At 44.6% G+C, this 20,711-nt stretch overlaps 1 protein-coding gene across 2 annotated transcripts in view; it reads right to left on the bottom strand.

Moving 5' to 3' along the window:
• Nucleotides 1-3,790: 3,790 nt before the first annotated feature.
• TLR7 (toll-like receptor 7) overlaps nt 3,791-20,711 on the bottom strand; it is a 28,264-nt gene continuing 11,343 nt past the window's right edge. For both annotated transcript variants that reach the window (XM_014528934.1, XM_005880946.2), the window contains one exon: nt 3,791-6,994. In XM_014528934.1, coding sequence (XP_014384420.1) covers nt 3,851-6,994 — 3,144 coding nt within the window. In that variant the 3' untranslated portion in view covers nt 3,791-3,850. The remainder of the gene's footprint in view (nt 6,995-20,711) is intronic.

The raw sequence follows: 20,711 nt of genomic DNA, 5'->3' as shown, positions 1-20,711 counted from the left end.
TACATATTGTTTTTGTGATGAATCACTATGCTTTCATTATGTTCAATGTGTAACAATGAAAATACATCCTGCATATCAGATATTTACATGCAGATTCATAACAGTAGCAACATGACAGTGATGAAGTAGCAATGAAAATAATTTTATGGTTGGGGGTCCCCACAACATGAGGAGCTGTATGAAAGGGTCGCTGCATTAGGAAGGTTGAGAACCGCTGGTCCAGACCTAAGAGCGTTCAGACAGATAGAGCTGGAGAGCCTGACCCAGGACCAAGGCTGTGATCAGACCCCTCCCACTCCCCTACAGCGGCAGACCTGGCCTTTGCCTCTTCATCAGCCACAGCACTGGCCCTGCCGAATGCCTCCCTTGTCTGGGACCCTCCCAATGGCCGAGTCTTGCTGAGGTACAGCCTCTATCTGAGGAGGAAGCCACACCCTGGCCAGCTCCAGGGCTGAGAGGGGCTGGGGGCCAAGCCTCGCTGGAGGAGAATCAGGAGGATTTAGGGAGAATCAGGAGTCCGTTCCAGAGCAGAGCCAACCAGAAGCGAGTCAGAGGACGAGCAGGACATTCCGAGCTTTGCCGGTGACCAGGCGGTCACTCTCTCCTGTAGCCTGACTTGGTGGCTTTGAATCGGAACCATCTATGAACGGCTCCAGTTGTTCAGAACTCCACAGAGGGCCCTCACAAGGTTCAAGGAGTGACTTGTCAAGATTACAAAGGGCCCTAGGCAGTTTGGCTCAGTGGATAGAGCATTGGCCTGCAGGCTGAAGGGTCCCGGGTTCGATTCCAGTCAAGGGCACATGTCCGGGTTCCAGCTCGATCCCCAGTAGGGGGTGGGGCGTGCAGGAGGCAGCTGATCAATGATTCTCTCTCATCATTGATGTTCCTCTCTCTCTCTCTCTCTTTCTCTCTCTCTCCCTCTCTGAAATAAAAAGTAAAAAGACATTAAAAAAAGACTTATTGTTTTTAAAAAAAGATTACAAAGGAATTAAAACTAAAACCATCTGTTCACGAGTTTTGGGTTGTTTCCTACAACAAACCACTGTACTTGTATCCCGTGCCAAAATGCGCTGCGGTTTCTAAGCTGCATTATTTTCTGTTTCCCTTCCTCTTTTTTAAAAAATATTTTTATTAATTTCAGGGAGGAAGGAAGAGAGAGAGAGAGAAACATCAATGATGAGAGAGAATCATGGATCGGCTGCCTCCTGCACGCTCCCCACTGGGGATCGAGCCCACAACCCGGGCATGTGCCCTTGACCGGAATCGAACCTGGGACCCTTGAGTCCGCAGGTCGACGCTCTATCCACTGAGCCAAACTGGCCGGGGCTGTTTCCCTTCCTCTTGATGCCTTGCAGGAGATGTCTATGTTGCTGTCAAGTGCTTTATGGTTTATAAATTGGCAAAATAGCTTCAACTTCATGTATTTGAAAGGCAGAACATTTAGGATGGCCAAAAGCCAATGTTCTATGTTATTATCTTTGTTTTCACTGAAGAGGGAAGGCATCTATTAAGTACAGGAGGCCCTGGCAATGTAACCATCCCTCCATTCTAAAGATTGATTTGGGAATTTGTGAGTCTTAGTAATTGATCGCATGTCCTTTGGGAATAATACATATATTATGTATTTACAACCATACTTAAAACTTTTAGCATTTCCATCTATGACAAAATACAAAACTAAATAACTCATGTGAATTTCAACCCAGTTGAAACAATGTGAGAATGTCTTGGTCCTTTCTGTTGTATTTGAGCTGTAAAGCTGAAGTTCAAGACTGAAGCTCTCTCAGTGATAAGGTCTTTAAACCTCAGTTTTCCCTCCCCCTTCCTCCCAAATTTAAAGGAAGCCATACCATTGTCACCCTGCCTGATAACTACAAATAAATACATGCTCTTGGCTCCTCTTTTAGAGTTTACCATCAAAATCATCGAACGTTGATGGATCAAGGTTGCAGATACTTATAAATAGACCATAGTAGTTAACAAAGCAGTTTGAAAGATCATTGGATGGGGTAATTTTAGACACAATACTTTGCAATACGGATAAAAATATTTGTCTATGGCCGGGCCGGTGTGGCTCAGTGGTTGAGTGTCAACCCACAAACCAAAAGGTCAGGGTTTGATGCCTGGTCAGGACACGAGCCGGGGTTGCAGGCTCGATCCCCAGTAGGGGCCGTGCAGGAGGCAGCCGATAGATGATTCTCTCTCATCATTGATATTTCTCTCCCTCCCCCTTCCTCTCTCGGAAATCAATAAAAATATATTTTTTTAAAAATTTGTCTACGGCAGCCCGGGCTACTATAATAAAGTACCGTAAACTGGGTGGGTGGCTTAAACAACAAACATTTATTTCTCACAGTTCTGGAGGGTGGAAGTCCAAGGTCAGAGTGCCCGGATGGTCTGGCTCCGGGAGGACCCTCTTCTGGGTGCAGGCTGTTGACTTGTCTTTGCATCCGCACGTGGTGGAAAGGCAGCAAGCTAGTTCTCTGGCTTCTTATCAAGGCACTAATGGGATCACGAAGACTCCACTTTCAGGGCCTTATCACCTCCCAAAGGCCCCCCTCCTAACACCATCCCATTGAGGGTTAGGATTGCAACCTATGAATGTGGGGGGCGGGGGGAAGGGGGGAAAGCAAACAAAAAGTCCATACAATATCTAAGCAGGTAAATGATTATCAAAGGTAAAGAGCATCACCCAGTATGAGAACAGACCACTTTGCTTCCATGTGTTAACAGACCGTGCCCACCGATGGGAAAGCTGTTTCTCACCATTCCCTCATGGAATCCAGCCACAGGCCCAAGGGAAAAGAGCTAGTGGCATTTTCACAGGCAGCCAATACTCCATCTGCACAGAAGGGGGCGCTAGATGACATTGAAGTAATTAGTTGAGGAGTTAAGGTTTTTACTTCACTATTTAACTCTGGTACATTCCGTGTCATGTAGACAGATCCCGGACTGTTGTGGTTTTTTTTTTATACCCTATTTATATACATGCCAGTACTTCCTAAAAGTGGAAGTGTAGTTCTTAATTTCTTTTTTTAAAATATATATTTTATTGATTTTTTTTTACAGAGAGGAAGGGAGAGGGATAGAGAGTTAGAAACATCGATGAGAGAGAAACATCGATCAGCTGCCTCCTGCACACTCCCTACTGGGGATGTGCCCGCAACCAAGGTACATGCCCTTGACCGGAATCGAACCCGGGACCCTTCAGTCCGCAGGCTCTATCCACTGAGCCAAACCGATCAGGGCTAGTTCTTAATTTCAGGATTGCGTGTGTACTTAATAACCACAAGTACAGGGGAATCAGGGCCCCATCTCCTCTACTTGCCACCCTTCTCCCAATAGGATTTCATCCAGGAGCAGAAGGATGAAACCTATGAATGTGGGGGGCGGGGGGAAGAGGGGGAATGCCAGTGGAGGCACAGAGAGATGCGATGAGAAAGATGACTCACTGCATTACATCAATCCCAGTTTCCAATTCCTTTGTCATGTATTGGTGATGCCTTTCAGATGTTGGCAATCCCGAGTGTTGGAGGCTTTAAAACCACTCCTGGTGAGACATCTTTGAGAAAGTCTGGGCAGCCAACCTTCTCCTTCATAAGTTAGGCAGTCACATTTCTGCAGAGTAGAGCCAGTGATGGCGAACCTTTTGAACTCGGCGTGTCAGCATTTTGAAAAACCCTAACTTAACTCTGGTGCCGTGTCACATATAGAAATTTTTTGATCTTTGCAACCATAGTAAAACAAAGACTTATATTTTTGATATTTATTTTATATACTTAAATGCCATTTAACAGAGAAAAATCAACCCAAAAAATGAGTTCGCGTGTCATAGGTTCGCATCACTGAGCTAGACTGTCTCCTTGAACACCCGGCTATAGGTCACATGATTGTCTGTGGCCAGGGCATTCTTCAGGCACTGCCAGAAGTACGGGTGAGCCTGTGGGTTTGTTGGCCACTCCAGGACAGAACTCCCACAGAGCCTCTTCCGGAGCTGGAGGAACTTGGACTTCTGAAGGGGCTTCTCAAGGAAAATCAAGATAATCACATCCACTTTTTCATCTATGAGCCTCTGATGGGACAAGTAGAAGGCTATTTTAAAATTCTCAGTCTTCGCATACTTGTCTGTCATCACGAACACCGTCTTTTTGCTAAGCTGTATGCTCTGCGTCAGGTTTTCCAGAACTGGCTGCCCGGGCAACCAGTCCCTTTCCTCAAGACATAAATTGAAATGCTTCTCTCTCGGATCTTCCAATCTGGCTACCAGCTCATCCAAAACCCACTCCGTCACTGCTGGGTCTTTAGTGTCATATACAATAAAAGCATCATAGCAAGAGTCTGGGGAGATCAGGCGCTGATACCCCTTTATTTTGGCCTTACAGAAATGGTAACTATACCACACGTCCCAGAAATAGAGGTGGCTCGCTGTCATAACCACCATGAGAAAGAGAGCGGCCGAGATGGAGAGCGAGAACAGAACCAGGTTGGTCAGATCTAACTCACAGGTATACAGATCCAGAGAGACCACACTTTGGCCCTTGTGTGCTCCTGGCCCCACACAAGTCACATCGGTGGCCAGGTGAGGAATAGTCACCTCGGTATGGTTAATCCACCAGACAAACCACACAGCGTCACAGGTGCACAAGAAGCGATTGTGATGCAAAAGCAACATCTCCAGTTTATTGAGGACGTTTTCTGGAAAGCTAGTCTTTTGGATGATCTGTATTTTATTGGAGCTGAGGTCCAGATAGCGCAACTGGAAAGCATCTTGGAGAAAATTCTTGGTCAGATACCTGATGAGATTATTGTGAAGAATTAGTTTCTGGATGCTGCTCGAACAGTTGGATAATCTCTGAGGGACCGTCTTCAGCAGGTTGTAGCTGAGGTCCAAAGTTTCTAGATTCTTCAGATACTGGAGTTTCCCCCAATTGAAAGACTTGAGCCCATTTTTGACCAAAAGGAGAGTCTTTAGCCGTGGAGGCATGCCATCAAAAACTCCAGGAGGCAAGAAACTCAAGGAATTTGCAGAGATATCCAATTCCTCCAAGTTGACCAGATTCTTGAAGAAATTTAAGTATCTGTCATCACCATCTCTCCATAAAATATCCAAATGATTTCCTCTGAATTCCAGAGTTCTCAGGGATTCGCTCTCCATGGTCCTGCTGGTGGAGGTAGAGATGTCATTGTCGTTCATCATCAGTTTCTTGAGAAACTTGAGGTTCTTGGTAAAGTTTAGCATGTGAGTAAGTCCTTCTGATTGAAAATAATGGCTGTTACTACTTATATCTAGAACTTCCAGGTTGTGCAGCCCATCAAATGCTGTTGAGTAGAGTAAGTCAAGCCGGTTGTTAGAGAAGTCCAAATATTGCAGCTGCACTAAAGGCTGAAATTCACTCCCATTAAGAGTTTGGCTGATGCTATTTCCTGACAAGTTTAGGCATTTGAGGAAAGAAAGATGCTGAAAGTCAGAGGACCTGATGAAAAATATGCTATTTTTACTTAGGTCCAATGCCTGCCCATATTTGTAACACTCGTCATTAAAACTCAAGAAAGGAGGTTCTTTGTTTTTGTATCTGCAACTCCTTGCGTCTTCATCATATTTGAAATAATGTAATTCTTCAAAGAGCCGGGGCTCATGCAGTCCTACAGAAGTTCTAGTGTTAGAGCAGAAGCCAACTTCACTTGCATCTCCTGAAGGTGATATTTTATTCACGGAAAGGTCTATCCTTTTCAATGTTTGAAATTGTTCGAATATGCTGAGGTCAGCAATTTTGATAAAATTGGTGCCCAGATCAAGAACTTCAAGATTGGTAAGATTGTGTATTGGGGAGAGATCAACGAATTTCAGCTCCTTAAAGATGTAGCCTCTGATGCGCAAAACTTTCAGGTTTTTCAGGGAAGAAAACGCTTCTGACAGTTTCATATACTCATGATAGACCTGAAGTTCAAAATTGAAAGACAGATCCAACTGGACAAGGTTGGGAAGAAAATGCAAAAATTTGGCATCCCCGATTTCTCTGGCCAAGTAGTTTTGGGAAAGATCTAGTTCCTTCAGTTTGTTGAGGTTTTGAAACCATCTTTGGGGCACATTCTGAAGAGAGTTACTGTGGAGACGTAAAACTTGTAATTCTGTCAACCCATCAAAAGCATTTGGATGGATCTGGAGGGGAGAATTATTTTCACAGGGTGTGCAAGGAAATGGGACGTTATAACAACGCGGGCAGTTCCCACTTAGGTCAAGAAGTTGCAGTTGATTGAGGTTCTTAAAATCATCTTCTTGGATATGTGTGATGATGTTGTTGTGAAGATAGAGTTTTGTTAGAGCAGATGGCAACACCGCGGGAACGGCTGTAACATTGTTATCTTTTAGGGAGAGCAGTTTTAAATTGAGCAGTTTTTGGAAAGCATCTCTTTCGATGAAAAACGAAACGTTACAAGGATTGCGATAATAACAGTTTTGGCCCAGGTAGAGTTCTTCTATGTTGGCCAGTTCCGTTAGATTACTCTTGTGGATGGAAAAGATGTTGTTGGCTTCGAGGCTCAGCAGCTGTAAGCTGGAGGGAAGACCCAGGGGTATTTCTAGAAGCTGGTTTCCATCCAGGTAAAGGGATTTTAGATACGTGAGTCCACTAAAGCTCCTGGGGTGAATCTGTAGTTTCCTGGTGCAAATGTTGTCTTTTGGCCCCAGTCGAATGGGTACACAGTTGCATCTGAAATCGATCTCTATCAGCTGGTCCAGCCGTTGGAAGGAGGCGGGAGAGATGTCTGGTATGTGGTTGATGGTGAGGGTGAGGTTGGTGGTGTTGGTGGGAATGCCTTCAGGAATTCCCGTCAGATGCTTGTCCGTGCAGTCCACAATCACTTGGGCATTTGGAGTATCCACGCTGACATCGCAGGGCAGAGTTTTAGGAAACCATCTGGCCCCAAGCTTGGAAATGAGGATCATGTTAAAAAGGATAAGAAATTGTCTCTTCCAAGTCCGCATTGGAAACACCTGAAAGTTGAAGAAAGAACAGATCACCATTCTACAAAAGAACAAGAATCAGAACTGAACATTCCCATTTGCTGTCTCTCTTTTTAAAATCAACAACTCAGCCCTGGCCAGTGTCACCAGTTGGTTGGGCGTCGCCCCATACACCAAAGGGTTACAGGTTTGATTCCCAGTCAGGGCACATGCCTGGGCTGCAGGCTCCATCTCCAGTCGGGATCGTGGAGGAGGCAACCCATCAATGTTCCTCTCCCTCTCGCTTCCTCTTTCTCTAAAAATCAATAAACTCTTCTTTCAAGAAATAATAAAATAAGCAACTCAGGTATTTTCTCAACTGTCTAAACAGCACCCCCACCCATGATTGTATTTCTCAGTCACTGAGGTTCATCATAATGTCGCTACATATTTAGCTTTTAGCATCTTAGCTTTCAGTGTCATAGCTTTTCAGGTGCTAGAAGCAGCATTTTCCTGTTCACCCTTATCTAAGTGCTTCAATGGAAGAGAAATCAATTAGCTGCCAAAGTGTGAAACTTGGGGGTGAAGGAATGTTAAAATGCAAATACATCTGGGAAGAAAAAACATTAAGACTTTAGTGTGGCCCTGGCTAAGTAGCTCAGTTGGTTAGAACATCATCCCGATTCACCAAGGCTGTGGGTTCAATCCCAGGCCAGGGCACAGACAAGAATCAACCAATGAATGCATAAAAAATAAGTGGAACAACAAATCAATGTTTCCTTCTCTCTCTCTCTCTCTCTCTCTCTCTCTCTCTCTCTCTTTCTCTCCCCCCTTTCCTTCCTCTGTCTCTAAAATCAATAAATTCTTTTAAAAGACTCTAGTATAATTAATGTTTGCTTGCTAAGTTTGCTCTGGTACACATTACAAGAATCTTTCACAATATTTGAACCAGTGGCTTTCCTCTTGGATTAAAAACAATTTTTTAAATCCTCACCTAAGGGTATGTTTTGATTGATTTTTAGAGGTAGAGGTAGAGAGAGAGAGAGGGAAGGGGGAGAGAAAAGCATTGATGTGAGAGAAACATCGATTGGTTGCTTCCCATACACGCCCCAACTGGGGATCCAACACACAACCTAGGTATGTGCCCTGACTGGGAATCAAACCCACAACCCTTTGGTGTATGGGATGACACTCCAACCAACTGAGTCCCCTGGCCAGGGCTCCTCTTGGATTTTTTTTTTTTTTTTGCAAATCATCACCAAGGTGATTCTGGGATGAACATTTTCACATTGAGTTTACATTACATAAGTTTGGAAAGGAGTAGAGTCAGGCATTGCCTAGGTGGCCCCTAACGGATGGAACAGGATGGATACTGAGGCGAGTGAAGGCAGGAAAACTGGGACATCTGGGAACCTACCCTTAATGACATTGCTTGGGCATTCGGGTTTAACACAAGAGACACTTGAACCCTGGGGATAAAGACCTTAAAAGGGAATATGGGAGCACTGAAGAACTTTGCTAATCACCCTATCACCTTGAAGCTGCCCTGCCTTTGAGGGTGGTTGAACCAAGGACTTGCTCTCAAGTTTCATCATTTCTATCAATACTTCCCTCCAGACAACTAGATTGCACATGGGCCTGTCTCTCTGATTCCCCTTCTCCTCTACAATCCACTCATCAAATGGCATCAGAGCATTTTTTTTGTAAACATGAATCAGATCAAGTACAATGGCTTCCTATTACACGTTGAATGAAATTCAAAGTCTTCACCATGGCTTAGATCATGAATGTCCTGACTCCAGCCCACCTCTCTGACCTTGAACTGTCTTTCCCCTTCTTTGATCACATGCCAGACATCTGGCCTGCTTTCTGTTCTGCATTTAAGCCAGTTATGACACTTGCTGTTCCCTCTTCCTGAAATGATCATTTTCTTCCTCTTCTCACAGCCAAGTCATTGCCATCTTTGAGGTGATTTCTTCACTGACACATCCTCCAAGAGGCTTTCTTTGGCCAAATAATCACCCCCCTCTGCCCATGTAATAATAGTGATAATAACAATGACAGTAACATTTGTGAACTTAGGTAGCACCTACTGTATGCTGGGCATCATTTTCAGTGCTTTGCATACGTTAACTCATTTAATCATCATCATAACCACATGAGGTGCTACTAAAGGTCCTCAATCCTTACCCCAAAACTTTGGGGCTCGATGTGTTTTGGAATTCAGACTTTTTCAGATTTTAGAAGATAATATGATGCGTGTACCCCATACAATGCGATACTCCTAACATGGCCTGGGGCAGCATTCCCTAATCCAGTGGTTCTCAACCTTCTGGCCCTTTAAATACAGTTCCTCATGTTGTGACCCAACCATAAAATTATTTTCGTTGCTACTTCATAACTGTAATGTTGCTACTGTTAGGAATCGTCATGTAAATATCTGATGTGCAGGATGGTCTTAGGCGACCCCTGTGAAAGGGTCATTCGACCGCCAAATGGGTCGCGACCCACAGGTTGAGAACCGCTGCGGCCTAATCATACACAACCATTTGTTCAGTGAAGCCCAAAACTGCCACTTTAAGTGGGATTTTAAAAAGAAGAGAAAAGGAAGAACTAGCTCATTCAGTTCCAGTCAAGATTCGCCCTCACGTGAGTTCAGATCATGGTGTGTTGGCCATCCATGGAGTTAGGACACAGCTTTCAGCTTTCACAGACCTCTATCACTATCTCCATTTCACAGACAGTCAACTGAGGCACAGAGAGGTATGTGTACTCTGTGCTTGACGGCCCTGCTTGATGTCCTTCGTAGCCCTTAGCACGATCAGAAATCACCCTGCTGATAATGTATGTGCTATGATGGATACGCTTAGTTGTTTAGTGTCCATTCTGTATGAGAACCTATGCTTCAAGAGAGAGCAGGGCTGTGCCTATCCTTGTGTGGAACAATACCTGGCAATTAATTAGTGCTCCATGATGTGTGCTAAATGCACGAGTAAATGAATAGTGGAATAAAGCAAAACACTTAAAGGAAAGTTCTCCTTGAAGTAGGTTCCTTCAGGCTCTACCCCCAGACTCCCCAGGGTCATGTTCTGTTGCTTCTCTTTGCCCCAGGATTCCTTGGAGGAAAGGTGTAAGAATATCTGCTTTTGTAATGCTCGGTTCAAGCCTGTCTTCTTTAAGAAGCCTTCTGGGATCAACCCAGACAGAAGTCATCCCTCCTCCCACATCTCCTATTGCAGTGATCACACGTGAGCTTGGAAAAAGAGCTCAGGATTGAGGGTTGGAGGAACTGGGTCCTCGTCCTGGCTCAGTAGTTCACTACCCTTGTCCCCTTCTGAGGCAGGCCCTGTGCTCAGAAGACCACCCCCTACAAGAAAATGACAGACACAGAAACAACGACATGGGCTACGCCAAGGACCCAGACAACCCTCCTGGACCAAGACAATGGACCAGAACCAGAAAGTTCTGCAACAATTCCTTAGCTAGGAATTGTACCAAGTATCTGTGAGAAAGAATTTATTTTAAGAAATCAGAATTCCACTGACTCCTATTCATTCATTCACTTGATAAATACTTATTGAATACCTACCAGGGGCAGCAGACATACTCTCTGCTCTTAAAGAGCTCAAAATCTAGCGGAGGAAAGAAATATATAGATGTAAAATACGTTGAGACAGCATGGAGGGACCTGGAGAGTATTATGCTAAGTGAAATAAGCCAGTCAGAGAAAGGTAAACATTACATGATCTCACTTAGAAGTGGACTCTAATGAACAAAATAAACTGACAAAATAGATCCAGAGACATGGAAGCATGGAACAGAGTGAAGATCTTCAGAGGGAATGGGAGGTGGGGGAGGGAAGAGATCAACTAAAGAACCTGTATGCATATATGCATAACCCATGGACACAGACAACAGTGGGGAGAAGGCCTGGGGAGGGGACAGTAGTGGGGAGGAGGGGGCCAATGGGGTAAAAATGGGACATCTCTAATATTTTCAATAATAGAGATAAATTTAAAAAATACAGTGTGGAAAGACCATTAGTTCTTTCCAGATTAAGATGCCAACGCTTATATGCATGTAGCTTAATTATATGATGTTGTTATTCCATGTGGTATTTTCTGATACTTCCAATTAATTCGTTTTATTATTCTCATAGAGTCCAGAGATTGTTATATATCTCCCAATATCTTTCCCCCCCTTCTCTCATCTCCTAGTGATAGAGTCTCCATTTGTATCTGGGCACATGCCACTCTGAAAAAAAAAAAGATTATATTTTCCAGACTCCTTTGCAGCTAAGGAAGACCACGAGACTAAGTTACAGCCAATGTGAAATGAAAGGAAGTGAAATGTGAAATTTCTGGGACATGTCCTTTAACAGTGGGTCTGTTCCCTTTCCTCCTGTCTATTTCTTTTTAAAAATATATTTTTATTGATTTCATAGAGGAAGGGAGAAGGAAAGAGAGATGGAAACATCAATGATGAGAGAGAATCATTCATCAGCTGCCTCCTGCACACCCCACATTGGGGATCGAGCCCGCAACCCAGGCATGTGCCCTGACCGGGAATTGAACCATGACTTTCTGGCTCATAGGTCGATGCTCAATAATGGCTCTGAACTGCCAACTTCCAGTTTATAAGACATCATAAAATTATTATGCTAAGCCAGTGTTAATTGGATTTTCTATGGCATTTTCTTTTCCTGTCTCTATTTTTAATTGGAAATTCTATTTCTATTGGATATAAATGCAAACCTAGTTTTAGCCAGTGTAGAATTTAGAACTGGGAAATAAATTGCTGTCATGAGAGAATCTAAAATATGTGATATTGATGTCGTCAATCTATGAGTAAGAAAGACCCAGATATCAGAGGCTGGAAAGCTGGGACCCAGTGATGCCATCACAAAACACTTGACACAACCACCACCCATGCTGTCTTGGAAGGCAGAACATTCCAATTGTGATTGTTGTTTTTCCACTTTATTTAGCTACTAGTGGCCCGGTGCATGAATTCGTGCACATTGAAAGGAAATTAATTAGAAGAAATATTTTAATAATGCTATTCGCCCTTTCTCTATAATAGAAGTGTCAACCAAATTCACGATCGACAATGACAGATCAAAACACATGCATGTGATTGGCACCAGCAAGAGCTTTAATGTATTGCGCATGCACAAGCCAATTTAGCCTTTTATAGATATAGAATAAACTTGCTTAATTAGACCTGCTTTCTGATGTAGCTAAACTTTTCCCAGCCCAGTGAAGCACCCCAACTTCCCTTTCAGGTAATTGTCAGCAACACAGCAGTAAATATCAACATGAAGCAGATTATTATTGCAGATCATGCAGGGAGAACAAAGGGTAAAATATTTAACTGCAGCAGTGTTTGACTATATTCTGCGCAGTGAGAAAACCTGAAGTCATTTTCAAGGTTCACCATTTCTTACTTCTTTTCAGTTGGGTCAATTTTCTAAGCTTTCTAAATCTCCATTTTCTGGCTAATGAAAAGACAATAGTATTCCACTGAGTCTCCTATCTGTCTACTTTAGGACTTCTGTGAGGATCAAATGAGATGAGGCACGGGAAAACGCTTTACAGACATTTGGTTAAAGTGTAAACTGTTTGCACCTGGCTATAAAGCAAGTCATGTTCCTGGGCTGAAGAAACTCCAAGGAGGCTAGTCACTAGGGAGAGGAAGCCAGGCATTGCTATGTGACGTCATTACCCGGCGCCCACAGCCACTGTTTTGGGGCTGGGCTGGGCTGTGGGCTACATTTTGCACCATGGAGTCTCAGTAGCATTGGCTGTGATTTGGTGGGGTGTCGCTCCAGGATGGTGGCAGCGCCTGTATCCCACTGGGGGAAGCCAAGTATTGCTTTGTCGGCACCAGGTCCACGGTGCTGTTTCTCTGTAAACGGCCAGTGTGCGTCATGGCTGCTCCTGCGTTGAGCGTCTGCCCCCTGGTGGTCAGTGCACATCATAGTGACCAGTTGGATGGTTGGACAGTTAACATATTAGACTTTTATATATATAGATAATTGACATGAATAACATTGTATTAGTTTAAGGTGGAAAACATAATGAGCGTGTGTGTGTGTGTGTGTGTGTGTGTGTGTGTGTGTGTGTGTTGTGAAGTGATTATCACAGTAAGTCTATTTAACATCTATCACCTCAAGTAGTTATAATTTTTTTCTGGTGATGAGAACTTTTTAAAATACATATATATGTGTGTGTGAGTATGTGTATGTGTGTGTGTATTTTATTTATTTCAGAGAGGAAGGGAGAGGGAAAGAGAGATAGAAACATCAATGATGAGAGAGAATCATTGATCAGTTGCTTCCTGCACACCCCATACTGGGGATCAAGCCCACAACTTGGGCACGTGCCTTGACCGGGAATTGAACCAAGACCTCCTGGTTCATAGGTTGACACTCAACCACTGAACCACACCGGCCAGGCGACACTCTATTTCAAGTGCTCAAAAGCCACAGGAGACTGGAGTCTGAGCGTGCAGTTATAGGACTTTTTTTTTCATTCCAGAAAGTTCTATTGAAGAACATTGGCCTGGATCGGGGTTGGCAAACTTTTTCTGTAAAGGGCTGTAGAGTAACTAACTTAGGCAACATTCTGCGGGTGCTTAAATAACTTTTAGAATGTAACTAATTAAAGTCACAAAACCACTCTTAGCTCACAAGCCCTACAAAAGCAGGTGGCGGGACAGATTTGGCCCACAGGCTGCGGTGTGCAGACAAAAAAATCTCAAGCTGCGGTAAACTTATCCATGGAATGAACTCGAAGCAAAGTCTGTCCGAGACTGCAGAATCTTAGAAGAAATTCCATTACCTGCAAAGCCTGTAAGTCGGTTCACATGCCGCTAACTTCAACCAATAGCATTTAGCCAAGCATTTCATCCTCATTCCAGTTCTAAGAGATTTGCAGTGACTGACACAGAGGCATCACAGGCTCAATTTCGGTCAAGGGCATGTACCTTGGCTGCAGGCTCCTCCCCAGCCCAGGCCCTGGATGAGGCACGTGCAGGAGGCAACCAATCCATGTGTTTCTCTCACATCGATGTTTCTCTCTGTCTTTCCCTCTCTCTTCCGCTCTCTCTAAATATCAATGTAAAAATATTCTCGGGTGAGGATTAATAAAATAAATAAGGAAATAAAAATTTTAAAAATTAAACAAGGGTTGAGACGGGCCAGTGTGACTCAGTTGGTTGAGCATCATCGCATGCACCAGGCGGTCGCCGGTTCCATTCCTAGTTGGGGTGTGCAGGAGGCAGCCGATCGATGTTTTTCTCTCATCAATGTCTCTCTCTCTCTCTTTCTCTCTCTCTGAAAACCAATAAAAACATTTTTTTTTAAAGAAGAGGAGTTGATGTGGGAAAAGTGCCACAGAAGGAAAGGGTGTGTCAGCAGAAGGCCATGGGAAGTGGAGCTGCAGAAAGGCTCCTATAGATTAGCTTTCTCAGAACACTGTCCCCTTGAACCTGAAACCCCAGCGAGAGTGCGGAGCGTGGTGCTCATTTGTCTCTCCTGGGAACAGACACAGCCAGAATGGGGCTGCCCCTGTCCTGTGCTCAATAGTCGAGCCCCAGCTCAGTTGGCCCTTGGGATGCTATATGCCAGACCAGACGTCTCTTGGCTTCCTGCCGGCTGCATGCCAGCCTGGACCGCAGAGAAAAGAGCAAGTTTGTATTCCAAGACCCATGCCAAAGGGAAGATCAACTATGAGATGGCTGGGTTGTGATTAAGCAGGTGAGGGGGGAGAACTGACTCAATGAATGATTAGGTGTTAAGGCTGAAGGCGGTCTGCCCTGTTTATGGGAATTCCGACTTAGGGGAGTTTGGCCAATGGTGGCCACTCCTAATTGTTCCTTGACCTTTCCTAACAAGTCTGTGTACATGCGGACTCTCAGGTGTTTACTGGAATCTTTACACTTACACTTTGGGTGTTCTTCCTTAAAGGACACTGCAGACACACATGTCTTCCCAAGATTACTTACCCTACTGATTGTATCTAAAAGATAAACTTTATCTCAAACTGCTGCTACAATAAAAGCCTAACGAGGCAGGCGATCGAGGCTATCTGGTTCCAGGCAGTACCTTAGTCTCTCTTTCACAGTAAATGTGTCAGAGTAATCATTCATCCATCGCTTTCTAAATGTGTTATTCCAAGAGAAATAAGACCTTTGAGGCTTCCTAACTTCAAAGATCATTTCACCCGGCCAGTGTAGCTCAGTGCTTGAGCATTGACCCATGAACCCAGAGGTCACTAGCTCCATGCCCAGTCAGGGCACATGCCTGGGTTTGGGGCTCGAGCCCCAGTACGGAGCCTGCAGGAGGAAGCCGATTAATGTCTCTCTCTCATCGATGTTTCTCTCTCTCTCTCCCTCTCTTTTCCTCTCTCTCTCAAGTCAATAAAAAAAAGATAGTCTTGAGAAGATGATGGAAAACTGGGAAATATTTCTTGATTCCAATGGAAATTTTCTTAAGTGTGGAAATTTCCCCTTTTAAACCATTGGAGACTACGTGCTTCAGACCGAAGCTGGGACCTTAGTTTCAACCACCATTATTTTTAAATGTAAGAGTTCATTCAGCATTGAGCCACACCTCTTTTGTCATTCGCTACAAATAATCCACACGATTTTGGTTTTGCCTGCTGTTTGGGGCCACGATTGCCTAAAGACATGAGTCTTTCAAGAACGTGATATGTAGAACAGCATAATACACCATGACACAGGCCCAGCTTCGGTAATGAATCATAGCTAATTACACATGCAAACACACTGGATAAATTTGGATGCCCAATTAGCAAGCTAATTATGGTAAAAACGAGGATGTTTGATTTTGTATGCACAGGTGCTCTATTCTTTCAGTAAATCATCTCTTTTTGTTAAAATGGAAAATGTAGAATCCACATTGAACAGTCTTCAATCAGTCATGTTTTTGTTCTGTTATAGGAGCTTCCTTTTATCATGTACTTACTATGTGCCAGGTGCTGAGGTAGACACACAGCTTTTTGTGTTTTTTTTTAATATAAAAATATATTAAAAATATTTTAAAATATATTTTTATTGATTTCAGAGTGGAAGGGAGAGAGAGAGAAACATCAATGATGAGACAGAATCATTGATTGGCTGCCCTCTGCAACCCCCACACTGGGGATCAAGCCCACAACCTGGGCATGTGCCCTACCGGAATTGAACCGTGACCTCCTGGTTCATTGGTTGACGCTCAACCACCGAGCCACACCAGCCAGGCAAGACACACTGTTTATATTACATCATGGAGACCTGACAATGAAATTTAAGAACATATAAATATTTCCATTTTGTTGATGAGGAAGCAGAGATTGGAGGGGCAATTTCAAACCAAGATTCAAGCTCCTTTTTGACCAATCACCTTCAAGTTGCCTCCTCTAGTTACAGCCAATGCACTTGGGATAATGTGAGTCTGTATCTTGGTTAATTTTCTTTGCAGTGAAATGGTTCTTGGTAATGTAATGTTTTGATGTTGTATTAGAGTTGTTATAAGAAAAGTTTCCAAATACTAAAAAAGGTATTTATGATTTTGTAGGGAAGCACGGGAGTCTTGGTTGGAAAGTCAGTAAGGAGGAAATTCCGAAAAAAGAGTGGGCTGAAGGCGGCCTGCCCTGTTTATGGGAATTTCGACTTAGGGGAGTTTGGCCAATGGCGGCCACTCCTAATTGTTCCTTGACCTTTCCTAACAAGTCTGTGTACATGCGGACTCTCAGGTGTTTACTGGAATCTTTACACTTACACTTTCGGTGTTCTTGCTTATGCAAACACATGTCCCTCCCAAGATTACTTATCCTATCGATTGTATCTAAAAGATAAACTTTATCTCAAACTGCTGCTACAATAAAAGCCTAACGAGGCAGGCGATCGAGGCTATCTGGTTCCTTTAGCCAGGCAGTCCCTTAGCCTCTCTTTCACAGTAAATGTGTCAGAGTAATCATTCATCCATTGCTCAGGATCTGCTGGTCAGCTCTGGCATGATGTGAGTGAGGAAAAAAGAGACTCTTTGAATGATTTTTTTTTCTGGGAGTTCCCCAGATGTCATTCTAAACATATCATAGAAGCTAATATTCAAGACTCCCCACCAGTGTCCTTCCTCATGCCTCCATACTTTCCGAACATATAACTTGGAAAGGATTCCCACTTTGCTTTTTCCAAATTAATCTGTTTTCACTCACTTTTTGTGAAGACCGTTCTCTCCCTCTATGCCTTTACTAAGCTGCTTGAGCTATCACAAAATGGATGATATATTTCTTATGAATCGAATCTGATGCCCAGCAATGCTATGCCAGGATAGTTTCTGAAATTACATATTTAAAGGCATGCTGAGCTCTACCTTCGTAATAAAAAATTCCATGCTCATGGAGTCACTCAACAAACATTACTGGGAACATACTCTACGTAAGGCACTGTGCTAGGCAAAGTAGGGAACCAAACGCCCTGCTGCCACATCTCAGGAGCCAGGTGTATCACCAAGCCACAGGGCTCTCTGCCACCAGGGCAATCCATGGTGAGAACAAGAAGTTGTAGGTCAAGGCCATTCAGGCCCAAAGGTAATGTGCCCGCCCACCTTTCAAACAAGAGCTTGAAGCAACAACCCTTCAGAGCGGCAAAAGGAATTTTCTTGGATGCATCACTTTTGTGGCAGGACTCCAGCCTGTATTCCGAGCTGAATTCTCCTGATTTTACATCCATGTTAGGTTCCCACCAGAAGGCCTGTGGTCATAGAGCCGTGAGGCTGATAGGAAGACACATTCACCGAGATGTTTATAACTGCAGAGAGTATTTTTATCTTCGAGACTTGGCAAGTTCGCAACAGACGCACAGATGCAATCTGAGGGCTCAGAAGGACAGATGGCAAGAGTGAGGAAGTGAGCTTCAGTGGTTTGCATCTCACAATGAGTTAGAGGAAGCCCCGGATTAGTCTGACTTCTCATGTTTATTCTCTCTGGGGTTAGCACCCTCTGAACCGAAAGTCAGATCAGGAGTCAGCCACTGTCTGAGGCCGGGCTACGGACCGAAGCCTCCTAAATCTCGACTTTCTCATCGGCAAACGGTGGAGGTTGAACTAACTTACCTCAGTGCCCCTTTTCTTTTAAAAAAATTTTTTTTATTGATCTCAGAGAGGAAGGGGGGGGGAGAGAGAGAGAGAGAGAGAGAGAGAGAGAAACATCGATGAGAGAGAATCATGGATTGGCTGCCTCCTGCACGCCCCCACCAGGGATCGAGCCCACAACCCAGGCATGTGCCTTTGACCGAAATCGAGCCCGGAACCCTTCAGTCCGCAGGCTGATGCTCTATCCACTGAGCCACACTGGCTAGGGCAGTGCGCCTTTTCTATTGTGGTTATTCTAAAATGCCGAGGCCTGCCCTGGATCCCCCCAAAATTTCTCTGCCAGGATGTGGCCTCAGCTGGGTGCTTTCCGAGCCACCCAGAACCTCAGGCTGCCAATGTTTCCAAACGGTCTCAGCCAGCTGTTCTCAACCTGTGGGTCGCGACCCCTTTGGGGGTCGAACGCCCTTTCACAGTGGTCGCCTAAATACATCCTGCATAGCAGATATTTACATTCCGATTCATAACAGTAGCAACATTACAGTTATGAAGTAGCAACGAAAATAATTTTATGGTTGGGGGTCACCACAACATGAGGAACTGTATTAAAGGGTCGCGGCATTAGGAAGGTTGAGAACCACTTACTAAGCAAAGCTTCCAACCACCAGGGACCTTCTAAGGATTTCCCAGAAAGGGGAAACGCAGGCACCTAGTGTGCCTCTGTATAATAGCGAGCAGCACGTGTCTTCAGCTCAAACAAGTTGACTAGTGTTACTCGGCTCTCTGAAACCGTCAGAATGCGAGGAACGGGATGGCGGGCCCTCAGTTTGGGGAAATGGTTGAAAATGGGAAACCACCAATAGTGGGACATGCCTTTAGAAGGATGGTAGAGCTCTAGGTATTGAAATGAAAGGCTATGCAAGATATACTATGAAGTTGTAAAAATGTCAAGTCCATTTTTAAAGGAGAATCACAACATAGCATGTATGATCCCTTTATGATGAATACACACACACACATTTGCTCTGTGTTGCAGAGAAAAGTATGGGAGAACACATTAGAAACTTTAACAGTGATTTCTATATCCTTCTCTACTCTGAGTTTTTTTCTTTTACAAGGAATATGTATTTTTTTAAAAAAAAATTCTATAATTTACAGAGGAAGTACTAAAACCTCATCTCATCATAATAATGGGGAAGGAAATTGTGAAAAATGAAAAACTCAACAGGTATTTATTAATACTTGCTATGGGCCAGGTACCTGGTTCTGTTTTTGTTGTTGTTAATCCTCACTCGAGGATATTTTTTCCATTGATTTCTAGACAGAGTGGAAGGGAGGGGGAGAGACAGAGAGAAACATCAATGTGAGAGAAACATATCCATTGGTTGCCTCCCACATGCACAGCAGCCAGGGCCGGTGATGGAGCCTACAACGAGGTACATGCCCTTGACAGGGAATCAACCCCACGACCCTTCAGTCTGAGGGCCGACACTAACCAATGAGCCAAACCGTCTAGGGCCAGGTACCTGCTTCTAAGTGTTGAGTCGCATCAGTGGAGGAAACAGACAAGATCCCTGCTCTTCCGGAGATTATGGTCTCCAAATACTAAACTCAAAACTATCCTATCTAATAAAAGGCTAATATGCAAATTGACCAAATGATGGAACGACTGGTCGCTATGATGTGCACTGACCACCAGGGGACAGACACTCAACGCAGGAGCTGCCCTCTGGTGGTCAGTGCGCTCCCACAGGGGGAGTGCTGCTCAGCCAGAAGCTGGACTGATGTCTGGTCAGTGGAGCTGTGGTGGCGGGAGCCTCTCCCGCCTCCACGGCAATGATAAGGATGTCCAACTGACGGCTTAGGCCTGCTCCACAGGGCCTAAGCTGTCAGTGGGACATCTCCTAAGGGCACCCAGACTGCTAAAGGGTGCAGGGTGGGCTGAGGACCGCCCCTTCCAGTGCATGAATTTTCATGCACCGGACCTCTAGTATAACTAATAAATTATGTGGGCTGTTAGGTGATACGTGTTATGGGAAGAGAAAAAGTAGGGCAGGGTGAGGGGGATCAGGAATCTGAGATGGGGTTGAGACTATCAGTAGGGTGGGTTGGGTGGGCATCGTTGAGAAGTTGACATCTGAGCCAAGATCTCAAGGAGAGGAGGAAGCTGGCCGTGCAGAACCATCCAGCAAGGAAGCATTCCAAGCAGAGGGAAGAGACTAATGCAAAGGCCCCACGGTGGGAACATGCTGGAACATTCATGAACATGGCAACAAGGCCGGCAGGCCTGGTGCAAGGGGAGGAGAAGGATAGGAGATGAAGTCGAAGGAGGTGGGGGAGGGGGGTGTAGCACTGCTGCTGAGACTGTAGGGCCTTCTCAGCCCTTCCAAGGATGGTGGCTTTTACTCTGAGGGGCATGAGGATCCACTCAAGGTTTTGAGCTGAAGAGTGACGTGGTCTGACTTAGATTTTAGAAGGATATGCTGGTTGCTGTGTCGAGAAGAAACGATGAGGGGCAGGGGTGGAAGCTCAGAGACCAGTCAAGAGGCTATTACAGCCCTAGCTGGTCTGGCTCAGTGGACAGAGCGTTGGCCTGGGGACTGAAGGGTTCCGGGTTTGATTCCAGTCAAAGGCACATGCCCAGGTTGCGGGCTCGATCCCCAGTAGGGGGCG

Source organism: Myotis brandtii, unplaced genomic scaffold (genome assembly GCF_000412655.1).
Source record: "Myotis brandtii unplaced genomic scaffold, ASM41265v1 scaffold659, whole genome shotgun sequence".
NCBI classification, from domain to species: Eukaryota; Metazoa; Chordata; class Mammalia; order Chiroptera; family Vespertilionidae; genus Myotis; species Myotis brandtii.
This window is presented reverse-complemented; position numbering and strand designations above follow the sequence as displayed.